Below are 17,602 nucleotides of genomic sequence, written 5' to 3'. Positions count from 1 at the left end.
AGGATTCCCTTGTGGTGAATTTATAGAAAAGGACTCTTAACACAGTCCGCTGCTCTGTATTACATAAAAACTGTTCTATTGCATAGGTTTTAAATAGTGCACTTCCTCTACTTCTCCTTCATGGTGTTCTGGAGCATAAATCCATAGTATTCCCCCGTTTCGTCTTTGGGGTATTATCTTTAAATCCTTTTGCAGTCAGGAGTAATTTTGGCTGGCATGATCCAGCAAAGTGAAGATATGAAAAATAATCAGTCACAGAGAACGTTGAGTTTCATGCAATGAAGACAAAAGCCGACCCTCTACTACTAATGCTAAATGACAATGACTCCCTGTTGAGGGAGCTCTGATAAATTGAAGCAGATGCATTTTCGACATGTATTATTTATATTGTGCATATTAAATAAAGATGCCTCGGTATCTACTCAGTTTGTTCCCTCTGCTGTGTACCAAATAACTTTGTTCCCGATAAATAATTCACTAGCCTGACATTATAAAATGGGTCAGGGAGCTGCTTTTTCATTATTACTGCTATTATCATACCCTGTGAAGTAGCAGCATAGGGAAGAAAAAATGCAACTGTGAGCAGTATAGGGTGAATAATGGTTCATCAAGATTAGTGTCTCTTCTTGCCAGCATTCATCCTGGAGGCTCATGCTGCCTCCACTGTGATGCAGTGACACTTAATGTCAAGAAGCTATCCCATTTTTTTCCCCGCATACAGCATGGTAGATGTTAAAAGGTTCGTGGCAAATTGCAGTCAAGAGCTCTGCAGCAATCGTTAAATCACAATAATGGGAACACTTTGTTGACACAGCACTGGGATATTTAGTAGTTCCTTTGGTCAAAAACACGCAGCTTATACCCTGATATCATTTCCAACAATTCACGCAATCTTCATGAACACCGGCTCCATCAGCATGCTTTTAAAAAGCCTACACGAGGGTCATAATTAGTCAGGTACTTTCACACTATGTAACACACTTGTTATGCCTTGATGGTGTCAACCTTTTGTCTGTTTTCAGTTAACTTTTGTCAATCAATTCTGATACTTGATGTTGACTGTTTTGTTCACAAAGCGAAATGCACTCGAGATTAGCAGCTGTGGTAGGGATCAATTTCCAACAACAAAACAACAACAAAAAACAATCCTAAATTTGATCTGGCGCACACTGTACCGGGGAAAATTGAGCCGACTTCCCAAACAGAAACCATAATGACAGTGTTACTGATTGGCTTCTAACAACATTTACTGTCACTGTCTTGAACTGCAGCTGCTAATTTCAGCCCAAACTGTGTCTTTTTTTTCTTTTCTATCTCTCATTAGTTTTTCTTTAATTTCTCTTTATTTGGTTTCCTTCTCTAACAAAAGCAAATACAGCCACCACAGGAGCCTCTCCTTGTGGCTATAAGGAGCTTGTGAAAATTTTGAATTATGAGTATGGTACGCTTGATTTGACTCCAGTGGCGCCTCACTATTTTTTTCTGACCAGGCGAACAGTGCGGCCACTGGGGTGTATCTAATTGTTTTGGTTTATTTAAGGGAGGGGGGTGGGGTGGGGAGGGCGGGGCAGGCAAGTGTACTTTCAAGACGGGTGTCACTGATAGCAGGGACAAGGGAAAATGAGCAAAAAAGGATTAAAGAAAAGGGAAATGTAGCTGCAGCTAAACACCTTGAGGTGGCTTTTTTTACTCTCTCTGTGTTTCCCCTATTTTTCTCTTCTCCTCATGTCATTGTGTTCTGCATCAACCCCTTTACATCCCTCAGAGCTTCGAGAAGGTTGGTGTGTTTTTTCTTTTTTACTTTTTTGAACCCACATTTGAAAGAAAAAAAAAAAATCAACATGTTGAAAAATTTTAGCTATATTTGCCTATTACAGAGCTCGATACGTTACTAATTTGAAGCAATACTAATCAGTTTATCCAAACTGCTAAATGATTATGAAAGAAATGTTTCTCTATTACCGAGGAAGAAATGATGAAAGCAAACCTGATTAGCTCGGGTCTTGTTAATTTACTTTTATGTTTGCATTGTGGGGCCTTTTCTCGTTTTGCATCCTTTGGTATTGCTTCTGCACCTAAAGGCTTTCTTGCACGTCTTGTCATGGGAACCCAGCACGTGGAAATATCAGAACGTGTTGCATGATGGGAGAATGTAACTGCGCTTGCATGCTTGTACAGAATCCCTTTGGCCGTGTTGGTCTTTTTCTTTCTGCCTTCCCTGTGTTTCGTTCAGTTGTTTCCTCCTCTTTCTTTGGTTTCTCAACAAGTCTTTTCCCCGATACAACCTGTTTTTTTGGCTTTCCTTTATTCGGTTTAATTTTTGTGTTGTGTTTACGGTGTTGTTTGTGTGTTTGTCCTTTCGTTTCAGTTCTGTTCCTGACCTTACTTTTCCGTTCAAAATGTGTGTCTATTTGTGGTTAATTTGTTTGTGAGATTTGTGTGTCTTTTTTCACAATGACGCTGCTCTGCTTCTTGATTCTCGGAGTGCAAATGCCGAATGAAATAATAAGTGTGTATACAGCCAGTGTTCCTGTCATCTTGTTTATAGCGATCCATTACTGGAAAAAAAAATGTTCACCTGATTGGGCCTGATTGGGTTCCATGGTGATTTCAGGCAGCCATTAAGGGATGCCATTTACAGTGCCGCGTGGATCAATAACAATATAATGACTTTGACATCACATTTGCTGTTGCTTAGCGGGTGCTCAAAGATACTTTTATTTTCAAATGGTGGCAGCTAGATGAGATTGGTTTTCTTGAGTGACTGCTGTTTGTGTTCCCTTCGCAGTCATGACACTCAATCAAATTATAATTTATTATTCAAAAGCCCTCCTCCCCTAGTACACACACACACACACACACACACACACTCTCATAAAATATAATTGATTTTCAGGTTGATGTGACCAAGTAAGAAAAGATGATTCTCTATCTGGACTACAACAAGATACCCAATTTACATTTTTTTTTAAGTATCATACTGTACTTTAACAATAATTAGGAGAATTTGCTAAATTAATCAGAAATTAATACAAACCGAGTTTCACTGATATTGCATTGGCTTTGTACCAACATCTCTTAAGATATTCCACCTAAATGTTAGCATCAGCATGTGCACCAGGGTTTCCAAGACATATCGAAATGAATCAGATTCATACTGAGTCCTATGTCACCTGCTGCTGCGCTTGCCCGTAGATTTTTTACGTCCCCAGTAGTCTTATGAATACAGAAGCTATATCATTTTTGAAAAAGGAACCACGTTTTTTGGCTAGTATTCCATGCGGTTCAACAAGTCTGGGAAGATCAGGCATGTCATTCATTCAGGTGGAGGAGATAACACACCCAGCTCCCCTATCAGTCTCCTCTGAGAGCGGGAGCATTTGTACGTCAAAGTGTGCTGATCTCCGGGAGATTAGACTGATCTCTGTAAAGTATCCGTAATATTGAGAATGACTACTGCTCTAACAACAAACAAATAAATGCCCATGCTTTTGCAGCCTTTATTTATCCATAAGAGTACATGTGTTTTTCCCAGCAAGCTGCAGCAAATTTACCTCAGGACATGGGCGTTTCGACAGTTGCAATTGATCTTCAAAGTATATATGCAAGCCAGCAAGATCATTTGAATCTGCGTTTTTTTTTTTCCTTGCCATTTTTTATTAACTCCAGAGCCATTTTGTTTGGCATGAGACCCAAAATATTAGCGAAAGAAACTCCATCAAAAATATTCAATGTTTATTTTTTTCCCTTTCTGAAGATGCTGAGTATAGCTATATATAGATGTATTTATTCCCATTGCACCAGCCACATCATTTGTCATTAGAGAAATACATATAATCATCCCTTCTGATCTAACTGTTATCGCAGACACAAAAGAGAATTTAAATTCCGACACCCGACACCAATTGAAAAAGACTATCTATCCGTAATTGTACCAGTTGTGTCTGTGAAAGCTGCCAGTCAATAATCTATCATTGCTGCCCTCCACGTAATAGTGTCCACAAAGCACGGCACAATCCCGCTGTAATAAACAGAGTAATGACGCCTGACAACGTCTACAATCTTGATTTATAAGGATAAGTCCGAAGAATAACACTGATGCAGAAAGACTGTGCTGTGATGTACGCATGTGCATGTTTGCCCTCCTACGATGGTATCTGCCTGATTTTGAATGTGCTTGCATGTCCTGCTATGCATTTGTGTAACGTTGGGAAAGAAAGCTAGATTACACCTTATGTTCTCACCGGCCAAAGCAAAATCCTGCCATCTCTATTAGATGTTTGTCTCAAGGAGTCCTAAAGTTAATAGCCACCCCTTTAAAAAAAACAAATCACGTTGCCATCAGAAGTGTATTTATTTGTCATACAAAACAGAAGTTGCATTACCTCCTATTCTAATGCAAATATATGAACACACTCCCTTTCTCAATCTGACTGATCATATCCACTAAAGGGATCACCACAGTGAGGGGACATTCTGGCGGTAGCAATTGGCTGCTTGTCGTCATTCCTGTAAGACAACAGAAAAAAGTCATACACTCTGAAATCCCCGCAATCCGTTGCTTGCTATAATTAGATACCCCTACCATGAGTCCTGTCAGTTTCCTTCAGGTAATAATTTCCATTTTGATAAGCCACCAGTAGTGACTGTTTTGCATTGACGCAGCCGAGGTATGTTAATACGCGGCGACCCCTGCGGTGTATGAATGCCGTAGGCCTCGCCCAGCAAGTGTGACTAAAGGATCTCCATACTGCGCCTGTGTCCTCAGGCAGCAAGAGGGTGTAATCTCAGCTTCAAGGTGACACTAAAGGCTGCACATTATTTTGGCTTCCCCCTTCATTTTGGGGCAGCAAAATCTGCCTCAACAAAATGGCCGATAATGTCCACCTTCTGACCTCTGTTTTTTGGCACAAATCCCTCCACAACACCGCCCACTATTAGAGTTAGTGCAGTACTCTGGCGTTCTCTCTCGACTGCTTCTCACCTCGTCCACTGTAAGGCTTCTTGGCTATCTCTCCACATTGGGGCTTGAAAAAAAAGATGATATGTTGTTAGGTGTCCAAATGAAAGCTATACGTTTGTTTTATTATCTCTCAATTCCAAATGGGCCGACTGGGCTCCTGGTCTCTGGGAATGAGGAGCCTGTCCATGCAATTGGGATTCCTTATTTGCTTTGTTTCAGTGGCATTGCATGTTAAGGGTAGGATAGCATAGGTGCCCTCTTGAACATTCAGTCATTGCATACAGGCCTTTGTCTAGCTAATGATAGGGCAGTGATTCCTTTGCATGTGATACTGACATGTAGACGCACAGTTAATGTTGTCCCTAACGTGTCTACTGGCTTTAGAATTCCTCGTTATCTCCACCCAAGACAGTGTAATATGCTGTAGCATCAACTGACCTTGAGCTCTCTATCTTCTGCTGTAACCAAAGACCAAATGTATTTTTGTGTCAGACACACGGTGCATGCTGTTGACGGGTAGACTCTCCCCCGACTTTCCGTTTTTGTGTTTTCCCCGGTGCCATGAAAACTTTAAGAAAGGAAGTTTTTTTTGTGTGTATTGGCTCAGTGATTTGCATATTTCAAATTTCACTGGCAAGCCACAGCCAAAAGTGAGCAGTATTTGGCGGGTGGCTGGTGTTAGGTCCCTCATTGCCCTGACAGTGTTAGGTACTCAAAGGTGAACAGAGACATCTTCCTGTGGGGAAAACCTCATTCACTCAGCCCCTTCAGCTCCCGGTCCATTGGCTGACCTGAGTCCCGGGGAGAGAAGAGCCGTCAGGCACACTTTGATTGGGCATTTGCCCTTAAAAATACAGACCCTGTTCACTCTATTCAGGTTCCAACAATCTTTCCGATTTGAGACCAGATTAAAGCGGACACAAATCAAAGCTGAAAAACATCTAATAGTATTGATGCATACCCCTTTGTACACAGCTGCACTCTGGTACTGTCTATGCTGTTCGGACTTAGTTCTTTTCGTGGATTTGTTCAGTTTGATTTATTTCCTTTCATTTGTTTTCATGTGTGTCTTAAACAATGCTATACTTGGGAATGAATGGCATGCTTGGATGGGCTTGGGTGACATTTTTGGATTGTATTGGTTCGCTGGTGTCTGCCCAAGTGGATGGGGGCGCACCTGTGTATGTCACTCATGCCATAGCCACACCCATGCATGTCTGTGTGAGGAATGGGCTGCCCTCCCACCTTTGTTGTTTCGTTAGGCTTTTTATTTGGACAAATTAGAATGCAGAGATATATTTCTGTACCTATATAATGGGCTTTTTGCCTTTTTTTTCCAGTTCAACATGTTTTTTTTTGAGAATATCTCCTGTCACAATCAGACACAGCATGATATCTCAACCAAGAGGTCATGCTTCCATCAGGTCGGGGCAGAACAGGTTACGATTCATTGATAAGTTTTTCAACAGATGTTTTGTAGCCATTTATGCTTCTAATGGAGGCATTTTACTTCCAATATATGGAAAATGTTATATTTTTTAGGGACAGACTCTTTGAATCTGCTATCGACCATTTTTTCTTGGTACATTGTATGCCCAATCAGTGCGCGAGTTTCTGTACCACAAAAGAGCATTTCCTCAAAGGTCAGCAATGAAGTTTTTGCCCTCAAGGTCAGGTTGTGTCTTGCCCAAGTAGTAACATAATTGACATTAACAGTGAATTACAGGACTTGCATGTAGAGTAGTACAGAGGAGGATAAATGAAAAGCTTTGGCTGCAGAAGGTCTCAATCCATGTTTGATTCCCTCTATAACTGTAATTGACTCTCCATGTTATAAATACTTTTAAATGTAAAGCAGAATGCTGGGGTTTATATAGCTAAATATGACATGGCTGTTAAAAGCCAGTCACAGTAGATGCGTTTTCACCTTGAAGATATTGCACATACTGCTAGATGGCCTTTATTTACTAACATGTTTGGTCCCTGCAGACTGCATGTGAACATGCTGTGTGTACATTTTAGGGATTATTTCAGTGCCCAGGTCAGTAAATGTCAGTCCTCTGGTAAAAGTCCCCTCAGTCAGTGTCACCAGTCCGGGTGTAAATATGTGTGCCCTTAGTTTGTTGGTAAAAGTCAAAGTGTCCCATGCAACGATCATATGAATCCCATTTGGATCGACACGGTGTATTTTGGAATGCTACCTATCCTTGATGCCCACTCTCAGTCCCCACCCCCAACCCCCTACCCTACCCCACCCCCCCCCTGAATCTCCCCCTCAGTTTCCACAGACACACCTCACATTCCGCCCACCCTACGACTTCTTTACATTTGCATTGAGGTGCAATGTTTAAAGCGGGGAGGAAGGGAGGTGTAGTTTGATTCTTGTTTTTAAGCCCCAGTGTGTGAGACCTCCAAACCCACTTTGAGCCATGGTCTTTTTTGTTTTGTTTTGATTCAGAACCACAGTCTCCTTATTCTATCTCCCACTTATGCCCTCCTCCTACTCCTCCTCCTCCTCCTCCTCCTGCTCCTGCTCCTTCCCTTTCTCCGACCACCCAAACCCCTTTGCGTACTGTACAGTATGTCCGCGTGCCCATCCGTCACTGTCTCTCCCTCTGTCTGTCTTCTCGTCTGCTGTCTTGCTGCTTGAGTCTGTTTTGTTCTGCCTTGTGTCTTGTCTCTCGTCCCTGTCTTTCCTGTCTTGTCTATCTGTCCGTCTCTAAGTCAGCTCTTCCATTTAGTTTATCATTTTTTACTTCTACATCGGCACTACTTTGCTTCTCTCTCTCTTTGACGTTCTTTGCATCCCAACAAACATTTTGACATTTGTCCAGATTTAGATACTTTAGTTTGCAGCAATTGTTGAAAATGAGTTTAAAATAGTTAGTAGGAAGTTATAGACCTCTGTAGTAGTCGATAGTTGTATCTTTTTAATGAATTCATGAACCTAAATATTTACTTAAATATAAAACCTAAATATTATGTTGTTGTTTTGTTGTTAAAAATAAGTTAAAGTCCTAATAATTATTTGTTTATACCACAAGGTGGTACCTATAACCATCAGGCATGTAAAATGTCTCATTTCCATGTGATTTTTGAAGGAAGTTTGGCATTTGACCAAATAGCAATATGGGCAACCCCCAACTCATCTTGGCCTCGGCCGAACAAAGACTTGTGTTGCTCACCTGAGATTCATATAGGCAAGGATACCCTGCATTAAATATCACTCTGAAACTCCCCTGCTCATGTAGTGTTGAACCTCTTGCATGACACTATATGTCAAGTGCTTGCTGGGATGCGTTTCATGAACACACAGTGTTTTTGCTAACTCATACTCTTTCACTTGCTAACTCTTGCATACTGTACACACGCACACTCATGCATATACCAACGCAGAAAATATATACATCTATGTATATACACATACACACATGCAAGCACACAGTACCTTTCACGCCCTCCCTCTGCGTCTCAGACTCATTATCAAACCTCCTTCCACTCAACTCCTATCCATGAGATTTGAGGTCCTCCCTGTCTCCCTCTATTAGCCGTCATTCTGCCCTTGTGCATCTACCTTTCTCTTTCCCTTTCCCTCCATCTCTCTTTCGTGTTCTCTGGATTTCTACTCCCTGTTGATCCAGTTCTGTTTCTTGACTCCAACACTCTGTGATAGTAGACTCTCTAGCTACAACTAGTTATTTTTCTATGTATTTCTAGGCACACACCTTGTTCCTCAATACTTATTTTGTGTTAACTGGGACTGCGATGTGACAATGTGCCACCATCACATTTTGTCACATTTGCTGGAGAAAAACAAAGTTTACACAGCATTGAAGTGGGTTACCCCCCCTTCACCCTCCTCCAAACCTTCCCCTCTCTTTTTCTTCCTCTGTCACTCTTTGCTCCTCTGTTCCCTTTCTTCCTCTCCTCAGATGCTTTATCCTCTATCTTGTATTTCTTCTTTCCTCTCCAATCGTCTTTTGTCTGGGCATGCTAGCGACCCTTCAGTTATATTCCTCTATGCATTTTATCTCAATTTTGATATCTGATTTTGTTATCATTTACTCCTTAATTTACCTCGGTCTATTTATGCATGCTGTCTGTGAAACTGATAGCTGCATCTATCAATGGAACCGTGTCAGATCTTAATAAGGCTTTGTCCAGTGGATCTACCCTAAACCACAAAAATCTGATTAAAGTTTCTCATCTTTATAAGATATATTTATACGATATCTAGGTAGAAGAGACAGGCTTCAAGTGCAAACCTCCGCTAGAATGTGTTTAGAGATATTGTAGAGATGGTCAATAGCCCAGTAACCCTACACTTCCTGTGCTGTGGGAGAAGCCTGTAATGGCCTACTTCCTGTTTGGCATGTGTGCCTGAGAGGACAGGAAGTTCCAGGTTGCCATGGTTTATGTGATAGCATTATCACATGGCCTTTACTACACACGTTCATACTTTGTGATCAGGTTATGCTGTAGGTGTATATATGTCAGCAAGTTCAGTTCCAAAGATGAGAAACTCGTAATAGATTTTTGTGTCTTTAATTGTGCTGTGATGGGTCAAATATTGGTCAATGGAACCTTGTTGCTATGAATCGTTGCTTTATTGTTAATCTACTTTGTTGTTGAAGCAGTTCTGTTAGTTTAGTTCCTTCTCATTATTTGTATATTGTTTTATGTTTTGAAAAGTCTACTTCTTTTCTTTTCTGTTTCAGTTCACATGTACCATGTTGAACCTTTTGTGTTAAGTATTTCCTTGAGAAGGGTCCATTTTCATCGGCCTCTCCTGTTACCTCTCTCTTTCTCTTTTTTTTGACTCCCTTGCCCTCTTTTGTCGTCCTCTCTCCTTCCTCATGCCTTCTCCCAGTCCGGCGGGTGCCTCCACGCTTCTCCATTCCACCGACAAGTCAGGAAATCATGCCCGGTGGCAGTGTGAACATAACGTGTGTGGCGGTGGGGTCGCCCATGCCTTACGTCAAGTGGATGCTGAACTCAGAGGATTTGACACCAGAGGATGAGATGCCAGTGGGCAGGAATGTTCTCGAACTGAGCAGCGTCCGTGAGTCAGCCAACTACACCTGCGTGGCCATGAGCAGCCTTGGCATCATTGAAGCTGTGGCGCAGATCACTGTCAAATGTAAGAGATAACTGTGCTTGTGAAGAGGTGTATTTTAAGAGAAGATGAACTATTCATTAAGTCTGAAATGATTTACAAAAAACTTCAGTTACAATGTGTGTTAATTTAATATCCTTGGGGAATTCAGAAGTTCTCCTTTTTTGATGCAAATTTCTTTGATTAGGCACTGTCATGATCATTTCTCCCCCTCTCCGTCATGTTTTGTCACCATAACAGCTCTCCCCAAGCCTCCAGGTACCCCTGTGGTTACTGAAACCACTGCCACCAGTGTGACCATCACCTGGGACTCGGGCAACCCAGACCCAGTGACTTACTATATAATCCAGTATAAGGCCAAGTCCCCAGACAGCAAGTATGAGACGGTGGACGACATCACCACTACACGTTACAGCATTGGTGGCCTCTACCCCAACACAGAGTATGAAATCCGCGTCTCAGCCGTCAACACAATTGGCCAGGGTCCTCCCAGTGAGCCAGTAGAAACCCGGACTGGTGAACAGGCCCCTGCCAGTCCACCACGAAACATTCAGGCCCAGATCATATCCCAAAATACCATGATGGTACGCTGGGAAGAGCCTGAGGAGCCCAATGGGCAGATCAAGGGCTACCGTGTTTATTACACCATGGACGATTCCCAGCCCATGAGCCTCTGGCAGATCCATAATGTCCAGGACAGCATCATCACCACTATCCAGAGCCTGGTTCCTCAAGAGACGTACACAATCAAAGTCCTAGCATTCACCTCTGTAGGCGACGGACCCTTCTCAGAGCCCATCCATGTCAAAGTACTGCAAGGAGGTAAAGATATTAAATCTGATTTTGTGTTAGAACTCTGAAATATTTTTTTCTTTCATTGTTATCGTCAAATTTAGTGTCTGGCAATCTTGCGTTCAATAGGCATCTATGCAAAGTTCAAACCAAGTTGTTAAGTTTAAACTAAGTGATACAGAAAATGGTGAATGCTACATCGGTTCTGTAGCGTTCTGCTTAAGGAGAAGACTTTGACAGCCAATGAAGAACATCTTCAGCTGTTTTTGTGCATCAGCAGCACATTTCCCGAAAACTTTAGACAGACTGTGCCTGCTGCCAGGGAGACAAGTTTTCTCCCCTGCTGTGCAAGGTTCACCCACACATCTGCGGCCTCTGCAAATTATGACAAAAGTCTGTTTGATTATGGCAGTCAGAAAAAAACAGCCACATTTGAGGAAGAGAAATATGAAAACTCTCCATAAGCTTCAGGAGGCTGAGCAAAATCACTCCACCATGCTCGGGCAAGGAGGCAGATCCAACTTCAGAAACCCCAGAATATGTAGAGCACTTGTACCGTGCTTGCCATCGGGGCACACACTTTTGTACTTCACTATAATCTACTCCGCTCAATATTTATCTCTATCTAATCCTCTGCCATTGTATGCCATTTTCCATTATGCTAATCATGTTAGTGCGTTGATAGAAAATATGCTATTTTATCAAGAAATCACTGAACAGGAAAAAAGTACTTCATTAACACATTCTTACGATTACGTGTGTATAATATTAATTTCTTAACCAATTTCTGGTAACATTTCCTGCAACAAAGTCCTCTGCTGTGTTCTTAAGTTCCAGGTCAACCATCCAAATTTCAGGTCGGTGCTGTTTCTGATACCAGCATTGAACTGACCTGGGAAGCTGCCTATGACAAAGAAGGAATTGTAAACTATGAACTTCACTACATGGAAGGCAGTTTTGGCACCCAGGTAAGACTTTTGGTGTTTCATATCGAATTTCGGTGCCTACCTTTTGTACCGAGAGGCGTACATCATGCCTTTCAACCCAAAATGTGCTTGAAACCACTTTAAATCACACTTGTAAATAACAATACTCTCCATCATCAATAGATGAAGAAAACATTTGGACCCGCATCTTCATATGTTGTGGAAAATCTCCGCCCACACACACAGTACCACTTCTCTCTGGCAGCCATCTCTATCAAAGGCATCGGAGCCTTCACCAATGACATATCACAGAAGACCTTGCAAGCCAGTATGTAGCCCTTTTTCAGTCTTCTCTCATGTTGTTGTGGGTTGGCTAACAAAGTAAAGCAGTTAAATGATGTATGCCTTTACAAAATTGAATTCTGATGAGGTTTTGTGTTTTTTCCTTTTACTGGAGCTTGTGAACTTTATTTTCTCTAATGTCGACTGCATTGTCAACTTTGAACTATGACTGTGTTTTTCTCTGACACAATCAGGGTTCAAAGCTGATTCAGAAATGATGAACTACATGACAAACTGACTCTTAACTAATGTTTTGCTTAATTCTTGTTAAACCCTTGACCTTGATTTTGTTAACCTCTCTGCAACAAAATGATTATGGCATTTTCCACCTTAAGTTAAGTGCCATTTACACAACAAAAGGTTCATTTTGTAGCAAGTTACGGTTGAAATTAAGCTACAAATGGCTAAAGTCACCTTTTCAGTGTTTTACAACTCTTTCATTTGATAATTAATTTCATAAATTGCCTCTAGTGCCAAATATGCATGAGTGTACGCAACACTTTCAAACAAGTCAAGTCTGCTTCGACTGACAATTGTGGCGGTTACTTATTTCCCTTTCACTTTTGTTCATATTTGCTTTTCCTTTTTCAACAGCAAGTGCACTTTCTTCCATGTGACCGAGACACAAAAAATGTCAGCTCTCCTCTAAGACCGCCATGGCTCTCATATGAACTGTGTTCAGATTGGGGATGGGGAATTTGGGGTTGGGTTTAGTCATCAAAGAAGAAGAAAAAACTATCGGTACACAAATGCTCACTTCCAATTTATTCCAGTATATCAGTTCTGGACTTATTATTTTATTTTACAGATGGCAGGAACACAACTGAATTATATAAACCAGCCAACAGGAGTGATGACAACTCAGTAGTGCAAGCTGTAGAGAAAGAAAATACACACAGCTTATCCAATCAAATATCCAATAGTAGCTAAAGGACTGTTGTGATGACAGGGTATGAAATTCATGTCTTTTGGGTTTACACATCACACAAAGATTCACAATGATGTTGTGCATTGACATTCAATACATGAATGGTAAAGAACCTTGAAACGTAGCTAGATTCAGGGTATTAGGGACTGGTCTGATGTAGTCATTGTGGATCCTGCTGATAGTCACAGACAAAGACGCATGTATACATTCATTGTCAGAGTGGCTACCTTTATTGTCAATAACCTGGCAGAGGACCTTTACTGGGACATAGGAAAGCCATGGCGGTGGGAGAAGACCTCTTTTAACACATTTTCTGTTTCTACCAGTGCAACTTGTTGGATGAGCCCCCACAACTGGGCTGTGGGGGCTTTGGAACAACCACTTCACAGTTCTTTTTGGTACTGCTGGGCAGCAGAGCTACACAGGAGAGCGCCAGTTGCATTCACTCCTACCCACTGGGGGTGATGCTGAGAACCTATCACTGCACCGTTGGTCTTTGATCAGTCCCGGCATGAAAATGATTTGTGTTCATTCGGCCCCATTTCTGTCTTGGCGTCTCTCGGGTGTCTGTGCACATCTTCACCTGTCGATGTGTGTTTGTGTTTTCCTCACCACTGTTTTTGCATCTGTTCTTGACCGGTAACCTGCAAGCTGTTTGGATTGGATACACTCCTCTCTTTCTCTTACATCACCCTATTTCAGCTGTGTGCTTCTCTCTTTGCTACTTGTTCCCCTGTGCAATGGAACAAAAGCTCTCCTTGGAATGGCTTGACGTCTCCTTGCTCACTTTGTGTCCTCCTCCTTTTACGTTGAGTCTTTTGAAACAAAGTTTTGAGTTTGATTTTTTTATTTATTCATTTATTTCTATTTTTTTCTGGGTTATCTAAAATAATATTGGTTTGACATCACTCCAAACAGTAGCTTGCTGCTATTTTCATCCTTCTGTTGGGTTCTTGCACGAACCCAACGCCACTACAGCCACAAGCAACAACATCAGCAGCAGACAGCACTGACAAACTGGTGCCCGTTGAGCAAATATGGGGGAGAATAAGTCTAACTGGTGGCTTGTCTCAAGTCAACTGCCTCATCCATACAGTTACAATGGATAGAAAGGACAACTGTTCGTTGATAATTGCATCTGCCTGCCCACCACTGAAATTTGATACTACTGTCCTGGAAATTAGTGTGAATTTGTGTTCGGAGTAGTAATCAACTAAATAACTTTTGTGTCCCACAGAAGAGCTCATTTCCATGACATGATTATCAAATACTCTTTGGGAAGGTTAAGCAGCCATCTTTACTTTTCTATCCATTCTACTTCTGTGGTTTCACCTTAGGCCTCATTGTCCCTGGTCTTTCTCAGCCAATGTTGTTTTTAGGTTTTTATCTCAGCTCAAGCAAGCGTAAGATACGTCCATTGGTTTCTCACTGCTGAGGTCAGAAGAGTCACAGACTAAGTCAGACAAAGTAAAAGAATTCCCACATCACAATAAATAACTTGATTTCCTGGATCCTTTGAGGTAAGTGATTGAGTGGTTTAGGGATTCAGTCTGCCGTTTGTCAAAAAACCTTCACTAATTAATTCAATTAACAGCTGTTGGTTTGCAGTGCTTTTCTGAAACACCAATATCGAAATTGGAAGCATAGAGTAAGCATTCTTTACACATGATACGGTTAAATTTAAAAATGACGTGTCTTCTGTTTGGCTTCTCATACGTGTCAGGAATAGCAGCATCTCTATATCTCTATGCATCCAAGTCAGTGAAGAGCCCTGTCACATACATAGCTTGAATGAAGTGCCTTCACAGCGTAGTGTAACATAGACAGTATAAACTGTCCTCCTTTTGGAAAAACACCAGAAAAAAAGGCACATTGTATAAACAGGGAGCACATCGACCACACATGAACACACACGGTGCAAAGAAACACAATGGCCTCAAGTTTAAGGGCAGTAAACTGACATAAGCCAGACTCCTGAGTTCTGTGCAGTCACTTTGGGAGTTGCACACACACACACACACACAGACACACATGCATTAAGAAAGCCCCCTCACATACACAGTATGTAGAATCATTTCACACAAGAAGCCCTAGTTTCTTGACTGAACTAGCTGCACAGAGATACATTTGGAGATGAATGATATGTTAAGGAAGGATCACAACATACTCAAATGAAAGTGAAATAAGCTACAATAAAATAATAACCGATACCGGTTGGATTATTTTTTTTCAAGAGCATATTACAGAGCAATGAGTAATGAATATTGTTTCATTGACTTTTGTGCCATGTTCTCACAGCCCTACAGAACCATTTCAACCTGGATCTGATCCAAATACAGTGTCAGGCAGACTGAAACCCTTTTCCACAAAGTAAAAAGAAAGACAGACGGACAACATGATTCCACTGTTTATTGTCCATTTTCTGTGGTACAAAATGTTTACAGATTGTTGAAGTCTGTGCTCGGTCCTAGCAGCAGTACCAGGGGCTCTTGTCATGGGGGCTACTCAGTCAAGAACTCGTGAAAATACACTGAAAAAATAATGAATACTGATGGATCTCAGTCCTCATTCGCGTCATGGTGAGTGACGCCAAATAACTCCTCAAATCAAAGAGGACCAAATTCATTTCATTGGCTTTTCTTGTTTAATATTAAAAACAGGCTGAAATAAATTCACGAGATGCAACTGGCAACTGTAGCCCTCATTCAGAAGCAAGGCCTCTTGGGGTATGCTGCCATAGCGGACCGGGTTGAGAGATTATTTTTGTGAGAACGTTCAGACGTGGCCGGAGTTGGTCCACAACCCGAGAGCTGGGAGGGCTCCCAGTGTTCTTTTAGCTGTTACCCAGTTGCAAAGCAGGACCTAAGATGGACCCTGTGAGTGGATGCTAGGGGACTGCAAGGCCCCGGAGTGGCAGATAAGAATCCCATTTCATAGCGTCAGAATTAAATTCATGCTTTGCGATGAGCTATGAGCCAGACCCCTGGATTGTCAGGCTTTGTTACACATTTAGATTATACCTAGAACCTCCCAGTAGCTAGTCAAGTGCTATCTCTCAAATTAAAGTGGCAGATTTTAAATCCTCTGTATTTAGCCAAACAAGCAGTTTAGCCCCCCCCCCCCCCCACTTACTGTAATTGCAGGAGGTTTTTAGATATATTGGAATATCTGTGTGAGCCACAGCACGGCCATTTGGCACTGGGGGGATTAATTCCATAATGATCTACAAATATGAACATCCTGTCATTCCAAGGCTTCTAATGAAAATACAATTCAAATGCAGACATGTGCTTATACTCTGATAGCAAAAGCATTGGCAATCCGTGTCATTTTAAGAATTGACAACAAACACCGAGTAATGGGCTGTGTAGCTAAACTGTTAGCAATGTGAGCCATTTATAGCCACTGAGGATGTTGCACTAAAAGCACGTTTAATCTGAAGGTAGTCATGATGATTAGGTATGCCACCAGCACTTCACATTACAGACTTTATACCCAGAGCTCTTCACATCACAACAGACTAAAAAAAGTCAATCGGTGGATATGAATGCAGACATGACTAATTATTTGTCAAATAGCATTTAGGAAACTCTTTCAGGGAAGCTTCAAAAGAACCTCCAGAAAGGCATTAGCTGAGTTTCTTCTTTTGTGGTTGTAGTTCTTCTATCCATAATCCTACCATTGGCCTTCATGGGATATACACTTTATTAAAGCTGGGCCTCTGCCAGTCTTAAAGCGTTATCAGGCATGAGGATGCCTGTGCACTGTGATAGCCTGGCCCCTGTCAGATTCACAGCCCTTTTCCGCACCACAAAGATTGAGAACTGAGCAATCATTCTTGACGTGGAGAGTTTGCAAATACAATATGAGAGGAGGAAAGAAGCTGAGAGGCTCAAAATCCAGTAAGACCGTAAGTAAATAAGCCCATTGGACACAGAGAAGGGCTTGGGAACTGTGGCTGAGGTCCTGCCCTATTTGTTGTGTGCTGGAACATTCACTCTTCACTGGGAGGAGGCCTTTCTCATAGTCAGAACCCCTGTTTTTTTATTTTCTTATTTTTTTAAAGCCGTTCTACCCAAAGTGACACTGCAGTCAGAACACTATCGTTAAACTTTTATGAATTCAGTAATACAAGCTTTCCGTCTTGCTTCCTCTATTCTTGTGTCTTGGCATTCTTGAAATGGCAGGAAGCTTTACAGGAAACCTAAACACAAGGCTATGAAATGGGATTTATTTGAAAATAAATAATGCGGATGGTTGTCAGTGTACATGGCCAAGTGCAGAAGAGCAGAATATCTTGGGAGTGAGTTTTCCCCCCATGGCTTCCCCTCTCTCACAGTCTTGTGGACCCTCCGGCCCAAAGATACATGAGTATTAAGCAGCCCTGGCTACAGCACAGAGCCAACTCTCTCCCTCTCAATAACCCCAAAATTAACTCTCAATAAGTCGTAATTAAAGCTATTATTTACTAATTTGAAAAGGGGAATAGATGTCAACACTTCTGGCATGCTTTCTGAGAGGGAAGGTGTTGCAGT

The 17,602-nt window shown here is 41.7% G+C and overlaps 1 protein-coding gene across 1 annotated transcript in view; it reads left to right on the top strand.

Moving 5' to 3' along the window:
• The window catches only part of ptprsa (protein tyrosine phosphatase receptor type Sa), an 88,764-nt gene that overhangs the window by 17,754 nt on the left and 53,408 nt on the right, over positions 1 to 17,602 (top strand). Inside the window, exons 3-6 of the mRNA XM_076088152.1 lie at positions 9,834 to 10,103; positions 10,320 to 10,901; positions 11,703 to 11,839; positions 11,981 to 12,125. Coding sequence (XP_075944267.1) covers positions 9,834 to 10,103; positions 10,320 to 10,901; positions 11,703 to 11,839; positions 11,981 to 12,125 — 1,134 coding nt within the window. The remainder of the gene's footprint in view (positions 1 to 9,833; positions 10,104 to 10,319; positions 10,902 to 11,702; positions 11,840 to 11,980; positions 12,126 to 17,602) is intronic.

The sequence above is a fragment of the Anarhichas minor genome, unplaced genomic scaffold, assembly GCF_050575085.1.
Source record: "Anarhichas minor isolate MPS153535 unplaced genomic scaffold, ASM5057508v1 ptg000010l, whole genome shotgun sequence".
Taxonomy (NCBI): domain Eukaryota; kingdom Metazoa; phylum Chordata; class Actinopteri; order Perciformes; family Anarhichadidae; genus Anarhichas; species Anarhichas minor.
Note: the sequence above shows the minus strand (reverse complement) of the source record. Positions and strands in the feature narration are given on the sequence as shown.